The sequence below is a fragment of the Bubalus kerabau genome, chromosome 6 (genome assembly GCF_029407905.1).
Source record: "Bubalus kerabau isolate K-KA32 ecotype Philippines breed swamp buffalo chromosome 6, PCC_UOA_SB_1v2, whole genome shotgun sequence".
NCBI lineage: Eukaryota > Metazoa > Chordata > Mammalia > Artiodactyla > Bovidae > Bubalus > Bubalus kerabau.
Genome location: NC_073629.1, coordinates 32,506,566 through 32,524,334, shown reverse-complemented (window position 1 = coordinate 32,524,334; position 17,769 = coordinate 32,506,566). Strand labels below are relative to the sequence as shown.

Sequence of the window (17,769 nt, the reverse complement as noted above, 5' to 3'; positions counted from 1 at the left end):
GTGGCCTTCCCTGTGGCTCAGCTGGTAAAGATTCTGACCTGGGTTTGATTCCTGGCTTGGGAAGATCCCCTGGAGAAGGGAAAGGCTCCCCACTCCAGTATTCAGGCCTAGAGAATTCTAGTCCACGGGATCACAAAGAGACAGGATGGAGCGGCTTTCATTTCAAGACAGTAACCATTTATTATCGTCCATAGTTTCTTGAGTATGGAATTAGGGAATGACTCATCTAGGAAGATCTGGCCCAAGGTCTCTCCTCTGAGTGATGCAGTCAAATGGTGGCTGTCTGGAATTATCTTCTTTATTGATAGGTCTCACAGCTGGGGCTCCTCTGGCAGCTCTGTCCATCTCTGTGGTTTTTCCAAAGTGGCCACTTCAGGGCAGCCTTTTAACTCTGGGCCCAAAGGCATGACTTCAAATAGAGATCCAGGAGGAATTTCTGGCACCCTTTCTAGCTTCAGAAGTCATACAACACCACTTCTGCATAATTTAATTTTTAATTTTTTTTTTTTTTACAATGTATTTATTTACTTTTTGGCTGCACTGGGTCTTCATTGCTTTGCATGGGCTTTCTCTAGTTGCAGCAAGCAGGGGTGCTTCTCATTGTTATGGAGCACAGGCTGTAGGAGTGTGAGCTTCAGTAGTTTCGGCTTGAGGGCTCTGGAGCGCACATTCAGTAGTTGTGTCTGGGTGTAGTTGCTCGAGGCATGTGGGATCATCTCAGACCTGGGATAAAATTCTTGTGCCCTGCATTGGTAGGCGGATTCTGAACCACTGGACTGCCAGGCAAGTCACTCCAGGGTCTTTTATGTAGATTTAATAGCTTCACAGTTTTCTTTAAGGATATTACATTTATTTTACAGTGTTTTATAGATCCTCTTAATTCTGTTTTCTTTGGCTTTTGTTCTGCTGCTTGTTGAATTTATTGCCTTTTGTCAGATTTTACTCAAATCAGTGACTAATTGTCTACTCTTTTTGAGAGTTCCGGCTTGCCTTTTCTATTTCCAGGAGCTTATCTTCTTTCATTTGGTAAGGGGTAAGAAAGTACTGTTGAGCTGAGTTATCTGGTTTTAGAATGTGAAGACTAATTTATAAACTTCATTTGTAAGTATATTATGTCTGATTATTTTATCCCCATATATATCCTCCCCCTAAAGTACTAGTCTTGAGAAAAACAAGAGGAGAAAGTATCAAGGAAGATACTCTCTCAGTGGGATAGTACTATGACTTCATGTTACAGAAACGATTGACTTTCCATTATGATGTATTATGAGGAACGTTGTTCTTTATTTTAGAAAGTTAAGTCTTACCATCATTTCCATATTACTTACCACCATCCCCACCCATCCCCAGTATTTTGTGGTCAGTTGTCAGATTTAAAATATTCACAGCTTCCGTAAATATTTAAATATAACCAACAGTATAACTGCTTGTTAAGAAGTTTCAGTGTTCCTTAATGTAAAACATTTTTTATCCAAAATTTCTTGTCACAACTAAATTTCCTTTAATGAATTTTGTTTCATAGCTTCAGTTGTACAGGAGAAATCATTTCATCTTGTAATTAGTTTAAATATTTAAAAACAGAAAAAGCAGGTCTATTTGTATCACAGGGAAAATCGTTAAGTTATTTTGTGAAATTTAGAAGTAGTTTTACCGAAGTTTGAAGCATGAAAAAATTGTTATATTATAACTTGGGCCATAGTGTTAGGGATTCAAGATTGACTTAAAATGTAAGCATAGTGTAATGTTTATTCTTATCCTCCTTATTTGTCGGGGAATCTTAACCAGAGTGAGAAATTTTCTGGTGCTGTGTTGGGAGTGCAGGGCACAGGAGATTTCCATAAAAAGGCATGGGATTTGCTTGGAAGAACGTAGTGGTTTTCTAACTTGGCAGTAATAAGTTAGAACTAACCCCTTTTAAAAAGAAAATATTCATCTACATTATTCCTCATTGGTATTTGTATGTGATTCCTTATCTGAGCTATATTATTATTGTATTTGCATGTATGCATATGCGTATACATTTATAATCCATGGTACTTGTTTGATGTAAAGAAAACGATTTTCTCTGCTTACAAAACATGTGAAAAATAACTTTGTAAGTTGACTGTTTGCTCCTCAAGTTGAGGAACGGGGGCCAAATATTTTGTTGTTATAGAATACCCAAAATAATTTGGCCATGTCTGAGTGCGTTTCCCCAAATGCTATTGCCCTAGGAGGCAATTTGGGAAGCATAAATGAGCCTTGCTATATTAGGATTCCCTCTAAAAAGATACACATTTTTGGATAAGAGAGATGATGAATTTGCCTCTTATTAAAATGACAGTAATCCCCAGACTGAGAATCACTGGGAGCTTGGAAAGGGGGTTAGGGATATGGGGATCTGTCTCTTGTGTTTAATAGTTAGCTTTTTTGCACCCCATAGAAATGAAAGGATTACTTGGTACAGATAAGAGTTAATAGGATTACTAGTATCCAGCACAAACATCTCCCACCTCATTTATTCCTCAGGTTCCTAGTCATCTAGATAGTAAAATGTGGTTGTTTCTCAGAGTTCAGTTCTTAGCTTTCTTCTGTTTTCACTGAATTAATAAATTCTCCTTGTTTGATCTCATCTGCTATGGTTTCAACTACTACCCTCTTTTTGTAACACCCACTCCTAAGTCCTTATTGGTTTCTGCTGAGCTTCCAGACTTGGTCTGTCAGTTGTTTACCTGCTTTTCCTGTAAGCATCTCAAACTTAATTTTTGGCAGAAAGATTTAACTTTCTTTTTAAATCTTCTTTTATATTTCCTATCTTAATTGGAGGAGGTGTGCCACCAGCCCCCTAAATTGCCCAAGATAGATATCTGAGAATTATCCTGTTCTTCAATCCTCTTAATAAAAGCCTCAGTAATAACCTCTAATCAGCTATGGAGTCTTGTCAGTTTTACCTTCAGAAAAACACTGCCCGCCTTCAGCTGTAGAGCTCCTCTACAGGCCTGTGTCATTTCCCACCTGAGCTGTTACAGTAGCTTCCTGCTATTCTGTCTCTGATCTCTCTTTTCCTTTGATCTCCTTTATATACTGTATCAGTTTTCTATATTACAATTATATAATATTTGTGTACACATTACTTTAAAAAAAAAATCATTGTTTTCCTCCTCATTGCTTACTAGATAGAAAGTACTCTAACATGGCAAATGCTTTTGTAAGCATAACCCAGTCTCCATACCTGACTTCAATTTCCATACCTTATTTTTAAACCCTGTGTTTTACTCATGCTGAGCTATGCAGTATTCCCTGAATCTTCTGTATTTAATAGTTTGGAGTATTTGTTCACCTGTTCCTCTGCTTATAATGCCCTTCACTACATACCTATAACATTCCTCTTTAGCTTTTCACTTAGCTTTTATGTCAGTTCAGTTCACTCACTCAGTCGTGTCCGACTTTTTGCGACCCCATGAATCGCAGCACACCAGGCCTCCCTGTCCATCACCAACTCCCGGAGTTCACTCAGACTCTCGTCCATCGAGTCAGTGATGCCATCCAGCCATTTCATCCTCTGTCGTCCCCTTCTCCTCCTGCCCCTCTTCTCTGTTCCTCCATCCTTCCCCAACCCTTTAGTCTTGTCTCTATAGTAACTTTGTTTGCAACTATATTGTAGTTGTTTTTTTTTTTTTTTTTTTTCCCCTCTGTGAGCCCCTTGAGGAAGGAAACAGATACTTTTTATTTTTTGTCCCTGGTATCTAGTCCATATTAACAGACCTGTTACCTGGGAGATATTTTAAAAATATTTGATTCAGAACAAAGCTATTCTTGCTGTCGTGTCTGTTACATAGTCTACTAATTTATCCTTACCATGTTGCTTAGTTCCAGCCACTATAACAAATTATCATAGTCTGGGTGGCTTAAACAACAGATTTATTTCTCACTGTTCTGGAGGCTGAGAAGTCCAAGATCAATGCCCTAGCAGATTAGGTATTTGGTAAGGACCCACTTCCTGGCTTGTATTTGGTTGTCTTGTATCCTCACATGGCAGAGGGCAGAGAGAAGCAAGCTCTCAGCCTCTTACAAGGGCATAATCCCATACATGAGGGCTCTGCCCTTATAACCTCATATAATCCTAATTATCTCCCAAAGGTCCCACCTCTTAATACCATCATATTGTGGGGAGAGCTTCAACATAAGAATTTTCAGCGGGCATATTCGGTTTCTAACAGTATGTATATATATAACTGTTTGGGGGCTTCCCTGGTGACTCAGACAGTAAAGAATCTGCCTGCAGTCCAGGAGACCCAGGTTTAATACATGGGTTGGGATTATCCCCTGGAGAAGGGAATGGCAACCCACTCCAGTATTCTTGCCTGGAGAATTCCATGGAGAGAGGAGCCTGGTGGGCTACAGTCCATGGGGTTGCAAAGAGTCAGACATGACTGATACTTTGACTTTCACATAAAACTGTTAGTCTGAGAAATTTCTTCCCTCTTTCCCATTGAATTTCCTAAATTAATTCTATTGAGCTATAATTTACATGTAATAAAATGCACCTATTTTAAATATACAGTTCAGTAAGTTTCGATAAATCTGTATACCCATGTAACTACCATCATGATCAAGATAGAGCTCATTTCCTTCACCCTGAAAAGTTCCCTTATGCTCCTTTGTAGTCATCACTCCTGCCCTATCACCACTGGTCCCACGTAGCTTTTTGGCACTATAACTGAGTTTCGTATTTGGAATTTTATGTAAGTGGAATCATACAATATTCACTGTCTCATATTTGGCTGATTTTGCTGAGCATGTTTTTCAGATTCATCTACATTACTGCATCTGTCAGTAGTTTCTTTTTATTAATAGTATTCCATTGATTGGATATGCCACCATTTACCCATTCACCTCTTGATGTATATTGTATTGTTTCTGGATTTTGGCTAGTATGAGCACCAAGAGTTGAAGTTCTTTTTTTTTCCCCCCAGCTTGACTTGTTGAAAAGACTTTTACACACTGAATTTCTTTAGCCCCTGTATTAATGATCTATTCTTGTGTAACAGATGAACCCAAACCTTACTGTCTTAAAACAACAGTAATTATTTATTGTCCCTCACTTTCTAAGGATTAGAGATTTGGGAGTAGCTTGACTGGAAGAGTCTGGCTCCTGGTCTCTTGAGGCTACAATTATCTGAATTAAAGCTTGACTATAAGACAGGCTTCAAAGGTGGCTGGCTCACATAGTTGACAAATGGGTCAGAGGCTTCTTAGAATGGCTGATTGTCCTCATGACATGGTGGTGGTTTCCCTCAAAGGGAGTGATCTCAGAGACAGTGGTCCAAGCAGTGCCTTTTAGATGATAATCTTGGAAGTCAGATATTGTCTGCCATTTTCTGTTGGTCACATAATCAATCTTGAGTAAGCGTGGGAAGAAACTACACAAGGATATGAATACGAGAGGGAACAACACAAGTCAGGACTACCAAGAGGCCAGGATCACTGGAGAGCATCTGAGAGGATGGGTACCACAGTCCCTTTTGTAAAAAATGAATGGAACGCATGTCCATGGTTTTAATTCTGGACTTGATTTGATTCTACTGCTCTATGTTTGTCCTTAGGCTAATACAACACTGTCTTTATTATTGTAGTTTTATAGTATGTCTTGAAATCAGATAGTATAAGACGTTTTCTTTTTTTTTTTTCCCGAAACTATGGTGGCTATTCTTATTTGTATTTTCATATAAATGAAGTCATCTTGTCAGTTTCTACAAAAAGATTGTGATTGTGATCACATTGAATCTGTATATCAATTTGAGGAGACTTGATATCTTAACAATGATATGGATGTATCTTGTGGCATAGCTCTATAATCATTAAGTCCTTAACCAGACACATTTTGTAGTTTTAATACCGAAGTCTTGCACACATTTTGTTACACTTACCTAAGTATTTCTTATTGGATACTAATATAAATGGTATTTTAAAAATTTCATTTCCAGTTCTTTTCCAGTATATGGAAATATAATTGCCATTTTTTGTATCAACCTTTTATCCTGAAGCCTTGCTAAATTCACTTCTTAGTCTGGTAGCTTTTTTTTTTTTTTTTTTTTGCATATTCCTTTTAGGATTTTCTACATAGAGAATCATGTCAGCCTGTGAAAAAAAGTTTCATTTCTTCCTTTTGCATAGGCTTATAGGCTTAAACCTACTATGGACTTCGCAGGTAGCACAGTGGTAAAGAATCCACCTGCCAATCAAGAGACTCAAGAGACGCAGTTTGATCCCTGGATCAGGAAGATCCTATGGAGGAGGGCATGGTAACCTGCTCCAGTATTCTTGCCTTGAAAAATGCCACGGACAGAGGAGCTTGGCAGGCAGCAGTCCAGGAGGAGGCAGAGAGTCAGACACAACTGAGCACACGCACAGAGCCTCCTGTATATAGCTTAGTACTGTTGGACGGAAGTGGTGAGCGTGAACATATTGGTAGAAGAAAAAGAGAAAAACCTAATACTAATAGATGCAGGAAAAGATTGGGAAAAAAATCTAGCATCCATTCCTGAGAACCCATATAAAAAAGAGTATAGCGAATAGTATAAAGAAATCTGAAACCAAAATGTTTGAGAACACTGACTAGAGTAACCTAAAATGCTAACTGCTTAGAATAGGTAGGGAGTCATAATCTAGAGTCCCCAGCACTTGTACAGAAAAAAAAAAAAGATACATCTTTATTTTTTACTAACCTCTAAATGTTAGTAAGGTTAGTAAATCAACCCTGAATAATCGTTGGAAGGCCTGATGCTGGAGCTCCAGTACTTTGGCCACCTGATGTGAAGAGCCAACTCAATGGAAAAGACCCTGATGCTGGGAAAGATTGAGGGCAGGAGGAGAAGGGGGCAACAGAGGATGAGAAGATTGGATGGCATCGTTGACTCAGTGGACATGAGTCTGAGCAAACTCCAGGAGATGGCGAAGGACGGGAAAGTGTGGCACGCTGCAGTCTGTGCGGTTGCAAAGAGTCAGAGGACTTAACAATAACAGCAACCTCTAAATGAAATTTAGTGTTTGTTTCTATTTTGGATGCAGGCAACAAACCACAGTGGTAATGTTAGCGCCAACTGTGACTTTGTCACTAGTAAATGTTACTTTTAACTTTTCTTGTATTTGTTTGTTTCTTGAGGATAACATATAATTAGGTCTTGCTTTTTTTTATCTTGCCTTTGAATTTGAATGTTGGAATATTAGAATAGATGATTTAAAAAAAAAAAAAAGATGATTTACATTTAATATAATGATGTGGTTGCCTTTTAATTCTATCCTGTTTTGTATTTCTCCCATCTTGTCTGTGCTTTTTTTGTTTGCTTGTATTTTTCCTGCTGTTTTGTGGATGAATTAATTGTGGTGTTCAGTATTTCATTTTATCTCAGCTCTTGGCTTATTTGCTTGCTTGCTAAGTCACATCAGTCGTGCCCGACTCTGTGTGACACCATAGACGGCAGCCCACCAGGCTCCACCGTCCCTGGGATTCTCCAAGCAAGAACACTGGAGTGGGTTACCATTTCTCCCCTGCCCTTCTATCCCTGTTGTTGCTCTAGTATGTACAGTATGCATCGTTAACATATAATTGAAAGCGAAAGTGAAAGTCACTCACCCATATCCGACCCCATGGAAATTCTCCATACACTCCATGAAATTCTCCAGGCCAGAATATGGGGCTGGGTAACCGTTCCCTTCTCCAGGGGATCGTCCCAACCCAGGGATTGAACCCCGGTCTCCTGCATTGCAGGCAGATTCTTTCACCAGCTGAGCTACCAGGAAGGCCTGATACATAATTACCTACCTTCAAATAATATTACTGTACTACTACAAATATAATGTAAGAACCTTGAACATTATTCTTCCTGTTCCCTTCCTTTCCTATGGTATATTAAGTGCATGCTGGTGAACATTTTTCCTCTCCTCAGTTTTTCTTTCTTTTTTGGGGATCTGAGAGGATTTTTTATTTCACTTTCATTTTTGAGGGCTATATTCATTGTATTTAGCATTCTAGGTTGACCTTATTTTTCTTGAAGCATTTGAAAGATGTATTTTCTTTTGTCTTGCCTAGCTTCTTGAGAAAATCTATATATTTTCATAACTTTGTTCTTCTATATCTAAACTTTTTCTTTGGGCTTCTTGTGATTTTCTCTTTTTGACAACTTTCAGGAATTTGATTATTATGCATTGTTCTTTTCTTTGTATTTATACTAAGGAGAGGACACATTGAATTTCTTGGATCTATGAATTTATAATTTATCAAATTTTGAAAGTATTTTATTATCTGTTTTATTTTTCAAATCCCCCCACATTCCAGTTACAAACATATTATTAGCCTACCTGATAGCTGGATATTGTCCTGTGGTTTTCTTCTTTTTTCTTCTTTTATTTTCCTTCTTCCTTTTCTTTTCTCCCTCCTTCCTCCTCTGTCTCTCCACTCTTTACCCTCCTTATCATCAACTTTTTTCTATCTTTATCTCAGTTCCTTTGAAGTTTCCTTCTGCAGTGTTTAAGATACTGTTAAGCGCATCAGACATTATTTTTGAACATTGAAAGTTCATTTTGGTTGTTTTTTATGTCTACCATTTCTCTCGTTATATTTTCCTTTAAATCCTTGAGCGTATTTATCATATCAGTTTTAGAGTTCTTATGGACTAATTCCATTGTCTCAGTTCTGGGACTGTTTCAATTGACTCATTCCACCCTAATTTCAGGTCATATTTTCTTTGTCATCCATATTAATTTTTTTGGATGCTGTGGACATTGTAAATTTTATATTATTGAATGGTGGAAATTTTTTTCTTCTTTAAAAAAATTTTGGACTTGTCCTGACAGGCAGTTTTTTCTATGGATTGACTCAATCCTTTGAAGCTTGTTTTTAAGCTTTTTTTGGAAGCATTTATTTTCTTTCTTGAAGAGCTCTCTAGTCTTTCCCATTCTATTGTTTTCCTCTATTTCTTTGCATTGATCACTGAGGAAGGCTTTCATATCTCCATGCTATTCTTTGGATGCATTCAAATGGGTATATCTTTCCTTTTCTCCTTTGCTTTTTGCTTCTCTTCTTTTCACAGCTATTTGTAAGGCCTCCTCAGACAGCCATTTTGCTTTTTTGCATTTGTTTTCTTGGGGATGGTCTTGATTCCTGTCTCCTGTACAAACCAAGGGAACATTTCATGCAAAGATGGGCTCAATAAAGGACAGAAATGGTAGGGACCTAACAGAAGCAGAAGATATTAAGAAGAGGTGGCAAGAATACACAGAACTGTACAAAAAAGATCTTCATGACCCAGATAATCACGATGGTTTGATCACTCACCTAGAGCCAGACATCCTGAAATGTGAAGTCAAATGGGCCTTAGAAAGCATCACTATGAACAAAGCTAGTGGAGGTGATGGAATTCCAGTTGATCTATTTCAAATCCTAAAAGATGATGATGTGAAAGTGTTGCAGTCAATATGTCAGCAAATCTGGAAAACTCAGCAGTGGCCACAGGACTGGAAAAGGTCAGTTTTCATTCCAATCCCAAAAAAAGGCAATGCCAAAGAATGCTCAAACTACTGCACAATTGCACTCATCTCACACGCTAGTAAAGGAATGCTCAAAATTCTCAAAGCCAGGCTTCAGCAATACATGAACCATGAACTTCCAGATGTTCAAGCTGGTTTTAGAAAACACAGAGGAACCAGAGATCAAATTGCCAACATCCGCTGGATCATCGAAAAAGCAAGAGAGTTCCAGAAAAACGTCTATTTCTGCTAACTGACTATGCCAAAGCCTTTGACTGTGTGGATCACAATAAACTGGAAAATTCTGAAAGAGATGGGAATACCAGACCACCTGACCTGCCTCTTGAGAAATCTGTATTCAGGTCAGGAAGCAACAGTTAGAACTGGACATGGAACGCCAGACTGGTTCCAAATAGGAAAAGGAGTACATCAAGGCTGTATATTGTCACCCTGCCTATTTAACTTATATGCCGAATATATCATGAGAAACGCTGGGCTGGATGAAGCACAAGCTGGAATCAAGATTGCTGGGAGAAATATCAATAACCTCAGATATGCAGGTGATACCACCCTTATGGCAGAAAGTGAAGAAGAACTAAAGAGCCTCTTGTTGAAAGTGAAAGAGGAGAGTGAAAAAGTTGGCTTAAAACTCAACATTCAGAAAACGAAGATCATGGCATCTGGTCCCATCACTTCATGGCAAATAGATGGGAAACAGTGTCAGACTTTATTTTTCTGGGCTCCAAAATCACTGCAGATGGTGATTACAGCCGTGAAATTAAAAGACACTTACTCCTTGGAAGGAAAGTTATGACCAACCTAGACCGCATATTAAAAAGCAGAGACATCACTTTATCAACAAAGGTCCGTCTAGTCAAGGCTATGGTTTTTCCAGTGGTCTGTATGGATGTGAGAGTTGGACTATAAAGAAAGCTGAGCACTGAAAAATTGATGCTTTTGAACTGTGGTGTTGGAGAACACTCTTGAGAGTCCCTTGGACTGCAAGGAGATCCAGCCAGTCCATCCTAAAGGAGATCAGTCCTGGGTGTTCATTGGAAGGACTGATGTTAAAGCTGAAACCCCAATACTTTGGCCACCTGATGCGAACAGCTGACTCATTGAAAAAGACCCTGATGCTGGGAAAGATTGAGGGCAGGAGGAGAAGGGGACAACAGAGGATGAGATGGTTGAATGACATCACTGATTCAATGGACATGGGTTTGGGTGGACTCTGGGAGTTGGTGATGGACAGGGAGGCCTGGCGTGCTGCAGTTCATGGGGTTGCAAAGAGTCGTACACGACTGAGCAACTGAACTGAACTGCGAGTATTTTTTTTACTCTAGGGTTTGTTTAGTGAAGTGAAAGTTGTTCAGTTGTGTCCAACTCTTTGTGACCCCGTGGACTAAACAGTCCATGAAATTATCCAGGCAAGAGTACTGGAGTGGGTAGCCTTTCCCTTCTTCAGGGGACCTTCCCATCCCGGGAATCAACCCAGGTCTCCCTCATTGTAGGCGGATTCTTTACCAGCTGAGTCACCAGGGACGCCCTGGTTTGCTTACTTCTGTACTAAAATATGAATGGGAGAGCCCTGGTGGCTCAGCGGTAAAGAATCTACCTGCCAGTGCAGGAGGCATGGGTTCAGTCTCTGGGAAATCCCATGGATAGAGGAGCCTGGCAGGCTACATCCATGGGATCACAGAAGAGTCAGACACAAGTTAACGACTAAACAACAAAACAAAAAAATATGAGGATTCTGGAATTTCAAATGAATTACCTTTTTTCAACAAAGAAGACCTCTGGTCAGAACTTTGGATAGTTTTCAGGAAAAACAAACAAAAATGAAAAATGTCATGTTATTTTATGTAACAGTTGTATGTTCTTAGGCTATTCTTAGTATGTTTATTAATCTTTGATTTTTTTCTTTTCTTTCAGATTATCAGTATTTAAACAGACCACATCATGCGTGAGTACAAGCTAGTGGTCCTTGGTTCAGGAGGCGTGGGGAAGTCTGCTCTGGTAAGTTAGCCAGCTAACTATAATGAATTAATATAATACAAAAAGGATGTTCATATCTTCTTGCCTTACAATGTCTAGTCACTAAAGAGAAAAAGTGGCATTGTTTTTATATGCCTAGTATCTGGCTCACCAGGGGACCCAGACTCATTGAGTAACCATGGATGTGTATTTTTATAATGGTGGCTCTTCTTCTTTAATTTACCAAATATTTATTAACTATCTATAATATGGAAAACATTAGTGTTTGTGATTTAAAAGAAGGAAATTATTCTCATTTCTAAGGAATTTACTTTCTAGTGGGGAAAACTGATCATTAAAGGTACCAGTGGAATAATTCCTATCCTACCCTACCCCAGGCTTATGTAGCATAAAGGTCATTTTTTTGTACACATGCTGTATTTATTATTTATTGAGCTTCTACAACATCAGACTCTAAAGTTACAACTGTCAACAAAATAGTCACAGTCTTCTTCATAGAAATAAGAAAGGAAGTTGGAGATATTACAAAAGAACAGAGACTATTTCTGCATGGTTCAGTAAGTTACAAATAGCATAGCAGTCACTTCCTTGGGAATAGAATTGGAAAAAGTGGTAATAAATAGGTTTAGTTATCATTACATATGCTTTTGTGTCTTTTGCATTTTTTCCTATGTCCATGAATAAAAATAGAAATCCATAGGAATTAGTGAGGTTGTCTAGGGAGGGACTAGAGAGAGAAAAGTCAGGACAGTGCTCTGAGTACCTCTCAGCCTTGAAAGAGTGGGTAGGATTGAAGGCTCCAGGATGGAACAACGTATCTTTATACTTGGATATAAAGAGTACCTTTACATGACTGTGCAGAAGTCATAACACAGAAGTAGCTGGTTGTGATCAAAGCAGCTTCAGTAAGGATGATGTCATAACCATCCTGGGTAGATTGGAGAGTAAATGAGAGCTGAGGAGATGGAACCACTATTACAGATAGTTGAAGCTGACCATATTCAAGTTGACCTATTTAGTTCAAGCTAAAATAGTGTATAAAATATTGCACTGGCTAGTTGAAGTGTGAATGACATTTGAATCTCAGCTGGCACTCCAGTACTCTTGCCTGGAAAATCCCATGGATGGAGGAGCCTGGTGGGCTGCAGTCCATGGGGTCGCTAAGAGTCGGACACGACTGAGCGACTTCACTTTCACTTCTCACTTTCATGCACTGGAGAAGGAAATGTCAACCCACTCCAGTGTTCTTGCTTGGAGAATCCCAGGGATGGGGGAGCCTGGTGGGCTGCCGTCTATGGGGTCACACAGAGTCGGACACAACTGAAGTGACTTAGCAATAGCAAAAGGGTGAATATGATATGTGACTGTGATTATAAATTTAATACACTCAATAAATTTTAATTCCCTCTTTTTTTCCCCCCACAATTAGAAAGCGTGTTTCAAAACTTTTTAAAATTTATAACTTTTGCCTCTGTTCTTTGAGGGCATGAGATAAAAATTGCTATAGATATATAAAGGTGGGTAATAGGAAACACTGATAAATTTTCACATTTTAGTGAATGAGAATCCATGTCCTTATGTATATGTATCCTGGTTGTATTTTAAAACTCAGTATAGTAATTATTTTAACAGTGTAATGTCAGCTGACCGTTTTTAACATGGCCACCTCCTTTCATAAATATACTCTTAATTATGAATGTGTCCTTATATGGAAAAACAATGATACTTTATATTTGCATGTTCACCCAGAGTTTTCACATAATTTCACTTAATCTTTACCACTTTGTGATGTTAAATGACCTATAAGACGGGCAGGTTTTTCTTCTAAGTCCTTAACTTTTATCTGCCTTTTTTTCCCCTAGACAGTTCAGTTTGTTCAGGGAATTTTTGTTGAAAAATATGACCCAACGATAGAAGATTCCTACAGAAAGGTAAACCTGAAACTTGTATACACATGCTTACAAGTATCCATGGAATAGCTTTTTTGAACATAGTTTTGAGAAATGATACAGATACTCTGTATCTATTTTAAAAAGTTTCACCAAGACAGACTATTGCTTAACTATAGAGAGCTCTGTGTTCTTACTGATTGTTAATCGTTCTTTAATGTATGCATTTAACGATGGGAATTTTCTGAATGTAGAAAAATTGCATATAAATAAGTATATTTTTTAGGTATTTTTTAAATTCTTTTTATGGACTAAAATTAAGATCACTTTATGCTTGAAGTTATACTGTGACTGAAAGTTATTTTTATTTAGTTAAATAACTTCAAAAATATTTCATCTTTAGACTTAAAAAATTCTATATTTGGATTCTGTATAATTCTGTAAGGGTGGATACCTGGCATTGTACATTTTTATCCCAGCCTACAGAAAGCACAACACCAAGAGTAAAACTGCTAACCATGGACTTTGCATGGTAATGTGTTGATGTAGATATAGGTTCATTGACCCTCCCACGTGTACCACTCTGATATAAGTCAGGTGCTGCTATGGAGGAGGCTAGCAAGGAGCAGGAAAGGGATATATTCTGCTCAGTTTTGCTGTGAACCAAAAACTACTTTCTGAAAAATAACACTTATTTAAAAGGAAAATAAATTTTAATAGTTGATCTTGACAAAAAGTACTGTTTTATTTAATTATAAGACTAGCTAGAATTGTGGAGAACTTTCATGATTTTATTTCCCAAGTATGTTATGGGGTAGAAAAGACAGTGCTGTAAGAAAGCCTGGTAAGCGCCCCCATCCAAAAGATTAAACCTGCCTTTCAACAAATAAGAAAGGGCTGTGTTGTCAGATGTTCTAGAATTTACCTTAAATAGTACTGTAACTCTTGCTGAATTAAGTTCATTAAGCCTACCAGCAGAGCAGTTTCATTGTCTGCAAATTGGAAACAAAATTGTGATATATTGAGAAACCACAGACCTAATCCATTATTCATTGAACATGCCCCCTCACAGATTGTGCAGATTATTATCACATTAGTCCCATAAGTGGTGGAGTGTGAGTTTGTAGAACTGCCAATGGTCCTCTTCATCAATCCTTTATTTGACACAGAAGCAGTTTTAAATAGTCCTTAGGTTAACAAGTTTATTTTTAGAAGACAGTGTTGCATTACTGAAATCTCCCCCAAATAAGTGGCTGGTTAAAGCTTCAACTATAAACAGAGATCTGTACCTTGAGTGCTGAAGCACTTTTCTAAATCCCATATTTATTAAAAATTTTCCAAACCATTAATAGTACTTTCTTTGGGCCAGCCTTCTCTTTTTCTGTAAAACCCTGGGAAAATAGAATTTAGTACATAAAATTTCACCTTATGCACACAGCTTTTCCAAAGAAGTACCTTTTTGTTAAAGTCTTGAGAACTGTATGAGTTCAGTGTTATTGTGTTCCCTTTATCTCTTCAATTTAAATTTTACTCTGTATTAAATTGGGGGCACATTTTAGTAAAACTTTGATGACTTAAATGTGATAAGTGGTCAGTTTTCTTTACCCCCAAATCTTGGCTATATTTTGAGCTACTTGGTACTTTTGTACCTTGTTTTGAAGATAATATAAATATACATACTTTATGCTGTTTTTTTTTCCTTTTAGAACTATACCTGTTTATTGCTGTTTTTCTTAAATTGCAGAATATGATCACTGCCTTCTAATAATAACAGAAATCAATGTTCATATTTCAAGGTGGTCAGAAAAATATCTAAACTCAGCATTAACAGTCCTGGTAGAATGTGTTTGAGACCTCCTATTCTTTATTATACTACCAAGTTAGGTCTCCACCAATACAGCAAACTGCTAGAGAAAGGCTTCCAGTTGTTAATAGGAACTTTGAGTGAAGAGGTGGGAGGAAAACAGACTGACATTTTGATGTTACTTTTTTATTCTCCTCCACCCCCAACCCCGACCCCACAGCAAGTTGAAGTAGACTGCCAACAGTGTATGCTCGAAATCCTGGATACAGCGGGAACAGTAAGGATGTTTCTCTCTCTCTCTCTCCCCCTTTTTCTTGTTAGATTTTAATTTGTAAACAGGTTTTTGTCACCTGATTGATTCCTCTGAGTAGAAACAATTGTTCTGATTAAGAATTTAAGTCTCTAAATGTAAAACTTCTTAAATTTTCTTACGTACATTAAACTCTTTGATGTACTTAATGCCCACATATCACTATTAAATTGTATGTTGAGTTCACCTACAGAATCTGTGTGTTGAGTTTCTTTTTTCCTGTATTGAGGTGAGCGTTATGCTATTACTGCTCTTTAAAAAAAAAAAGAAAAGGTATTTAAGGTATTTTAAATCCAGAATTTTAGTTAAGATAGATATTTCGCTGGGCTTAAATAAGACTGTCTCTTGATACCATGGTAATTCATTTATTTTAAAAATTGTTTTTGCTTTTTATTAGCATTTTAACATCTCACAGGACTAGTGATGTAGAAGTGTTTTCTGACAAAAATCTTTAGGATTATTTCGAGCCTCATTTTTCATATCTTTAAAGGAGTATAATGATGATAGTACATTATAGGGTGTTTGTTATGATCAAATGGGGCTTCCCTGGTGACTCAGTGGTAAAGAATGCACCTGCCAATGCAGGAGACTCGGGTTTAGTTCCTGGGTCGGGAAGATCCCCCGAAGAACTGAACAGCAACCCACTCCAGTATTCCTGGCTGGGAAATCCTATGAACAGAGGAGCCTGGTGGGCTGGAGTCCGTGGGGTTGCAGGAGAGTTGGATGTGACTTAGCAACTAAACAACAACACTGATCAAATGAGATGGTGACTATAAATCATTTGCACAAAATACCTATAATATAGTTAATGAACTCTATGTATTTGCTTTTATTTTATTATCTTCACTTGTCATTACCTTTTTAAGTTTTTTTTATTAATTAATGATGTTTTATTCTGCTACAAAAAATGCACACATTAAATGATTTTCTTTTTTTTTCTCCATATATATAGACTTTTCCTATTGGGCAATGCTCTAAAATGAATGGCATTCTTAAATGTTTTAAGTTGTTTTAAAATTCACAAATACACCCCATTATAATTTTATAAATGGTGAGAAAGTTTCAGATCAAAAAACATGAAAATACTGGAGCAATTAGAGTACAAATTATACCATATTTTTCTGTCCTTTTGTGGGAAAATGGATCTTTATTCCAACAGGAGCCTTGTATCAGCTGAATTGAGGTCTCTCCCTCTTGTCACTTTCCCCAACCCCCAATTTTCCTAGCTTCTGAATCAGCAATAATTCTCCGTTGTTTCCAAAGACCCCAACAGTTAAAAAACTTAAAAAAAAAAACTTTCTACTTCTTCCTTTCACAGCTTCTACAACTGTGAGGACATTCTTCTTCCTCTTGTCCAAATTAAGGAAGTTTTCCTCCACTGCAGAGATCCTCCCTTATTTTCTCAAATATCTTGTATTTCTCCCATCCTAGCAGTCAGCATGCTGTGTTATAATTTTCTGTATATTTGTCTATCCCCAGTGCCTTGCATAAAAGTTGGAAAGTAGTTGATGCTCATTAGTCTTATTCTAAATCAGTTCTTTCTCCTTTAGGATTGCTCACTTTCTCCAACACTGCTTTAGTCCAAAGTGTTGGTGATTTTGGTATCCAAATAGAATCTGTATGGGTAATAGAGATGATTTAGTAGCTTGGCTTGTCAGTTTCTTGACCTCCACTCTGCTTCATTCATTCATTCCCATGGTCTTTACCCTAGACTGTATGATAACCAATAATGTAATACCGTCCTGAATTTCATTTTCAAGTGTCTTACTCTTCACTCACCATCTTGTTTCTCCAGCTCACTTCCTTTCAAACCCTTCAACTTCTCTGGCATCTGCAGTCTGTTTATTCTAATATCTTTGATTATCCCTCATATCCTCAAGCCCCTCTTTACATAGCTTCAAGCACATGATCTGTCATTCAGAATACATCCCTCACATATATCCTCAGTTCCCTTGACTCTTTCAGCAACCTTTGATTCAGTAGATCATTATCCTTCTCTGTGAAAATTTTATTCATTTGACTTCCAGGAAACAATACTTGCTTGGTTTTCTCCTTGTATCATTCATTGTTTCCAAGTCCTTTCCTGATTTGGCTTCATCTCCCCAACTTGTTAATGTTGGAGGGCATCAGGGTTTACTCCTTGAACTTTTCTGAAAACACTACCTTGGAGATCATCTTTTGTAGCACCAAAATAATTTAATTAAAATCTGGATATATAAAAGAATTAGATACAGTTTTTCTAAATCACACAAAAACAAATTAAA

The 17,769-nt window shown here is 37.6% G+C and overlaps 1 protein-coding gene across 3 annotated transcripts in view; it reads left to right on the top strand.

The window, feature by feature from the left end:
* Positions 1 to 17,769, top strand: part of RAP1A (RAP1A, member of RAS oncogene family) — an 83,471-nt gene that overhangs the window by 52,283 nt on the left and 13,419 nt on the right. For 2 of the 3 annotated variants that reach the window (XM_055584750.1, XM_055584749.1), the window contains 3 exons: positions 11,440 to 11,523; positions 13,365 to 13,433; positions 15,416 to 15,472. In XM_055584750.1, the coding sequence (XP_055440725.1) occupies positions 11,467 to 11,523; positions 13,365 to 13,433; positions 15,416 to 15,472 (183 nt within the window). In that variant the 5' untranslated portion in view covers positions 11,440 to 11,466. The remainder of the gene's footprint in view (positions 1 to 11,439; positions 11,524 to 13,364; positions 13,434 to 15,415; positions 15,473 to 17,769) is intronic. The other variant, XM_055584751.1, reaches the window with a different exon arrangement.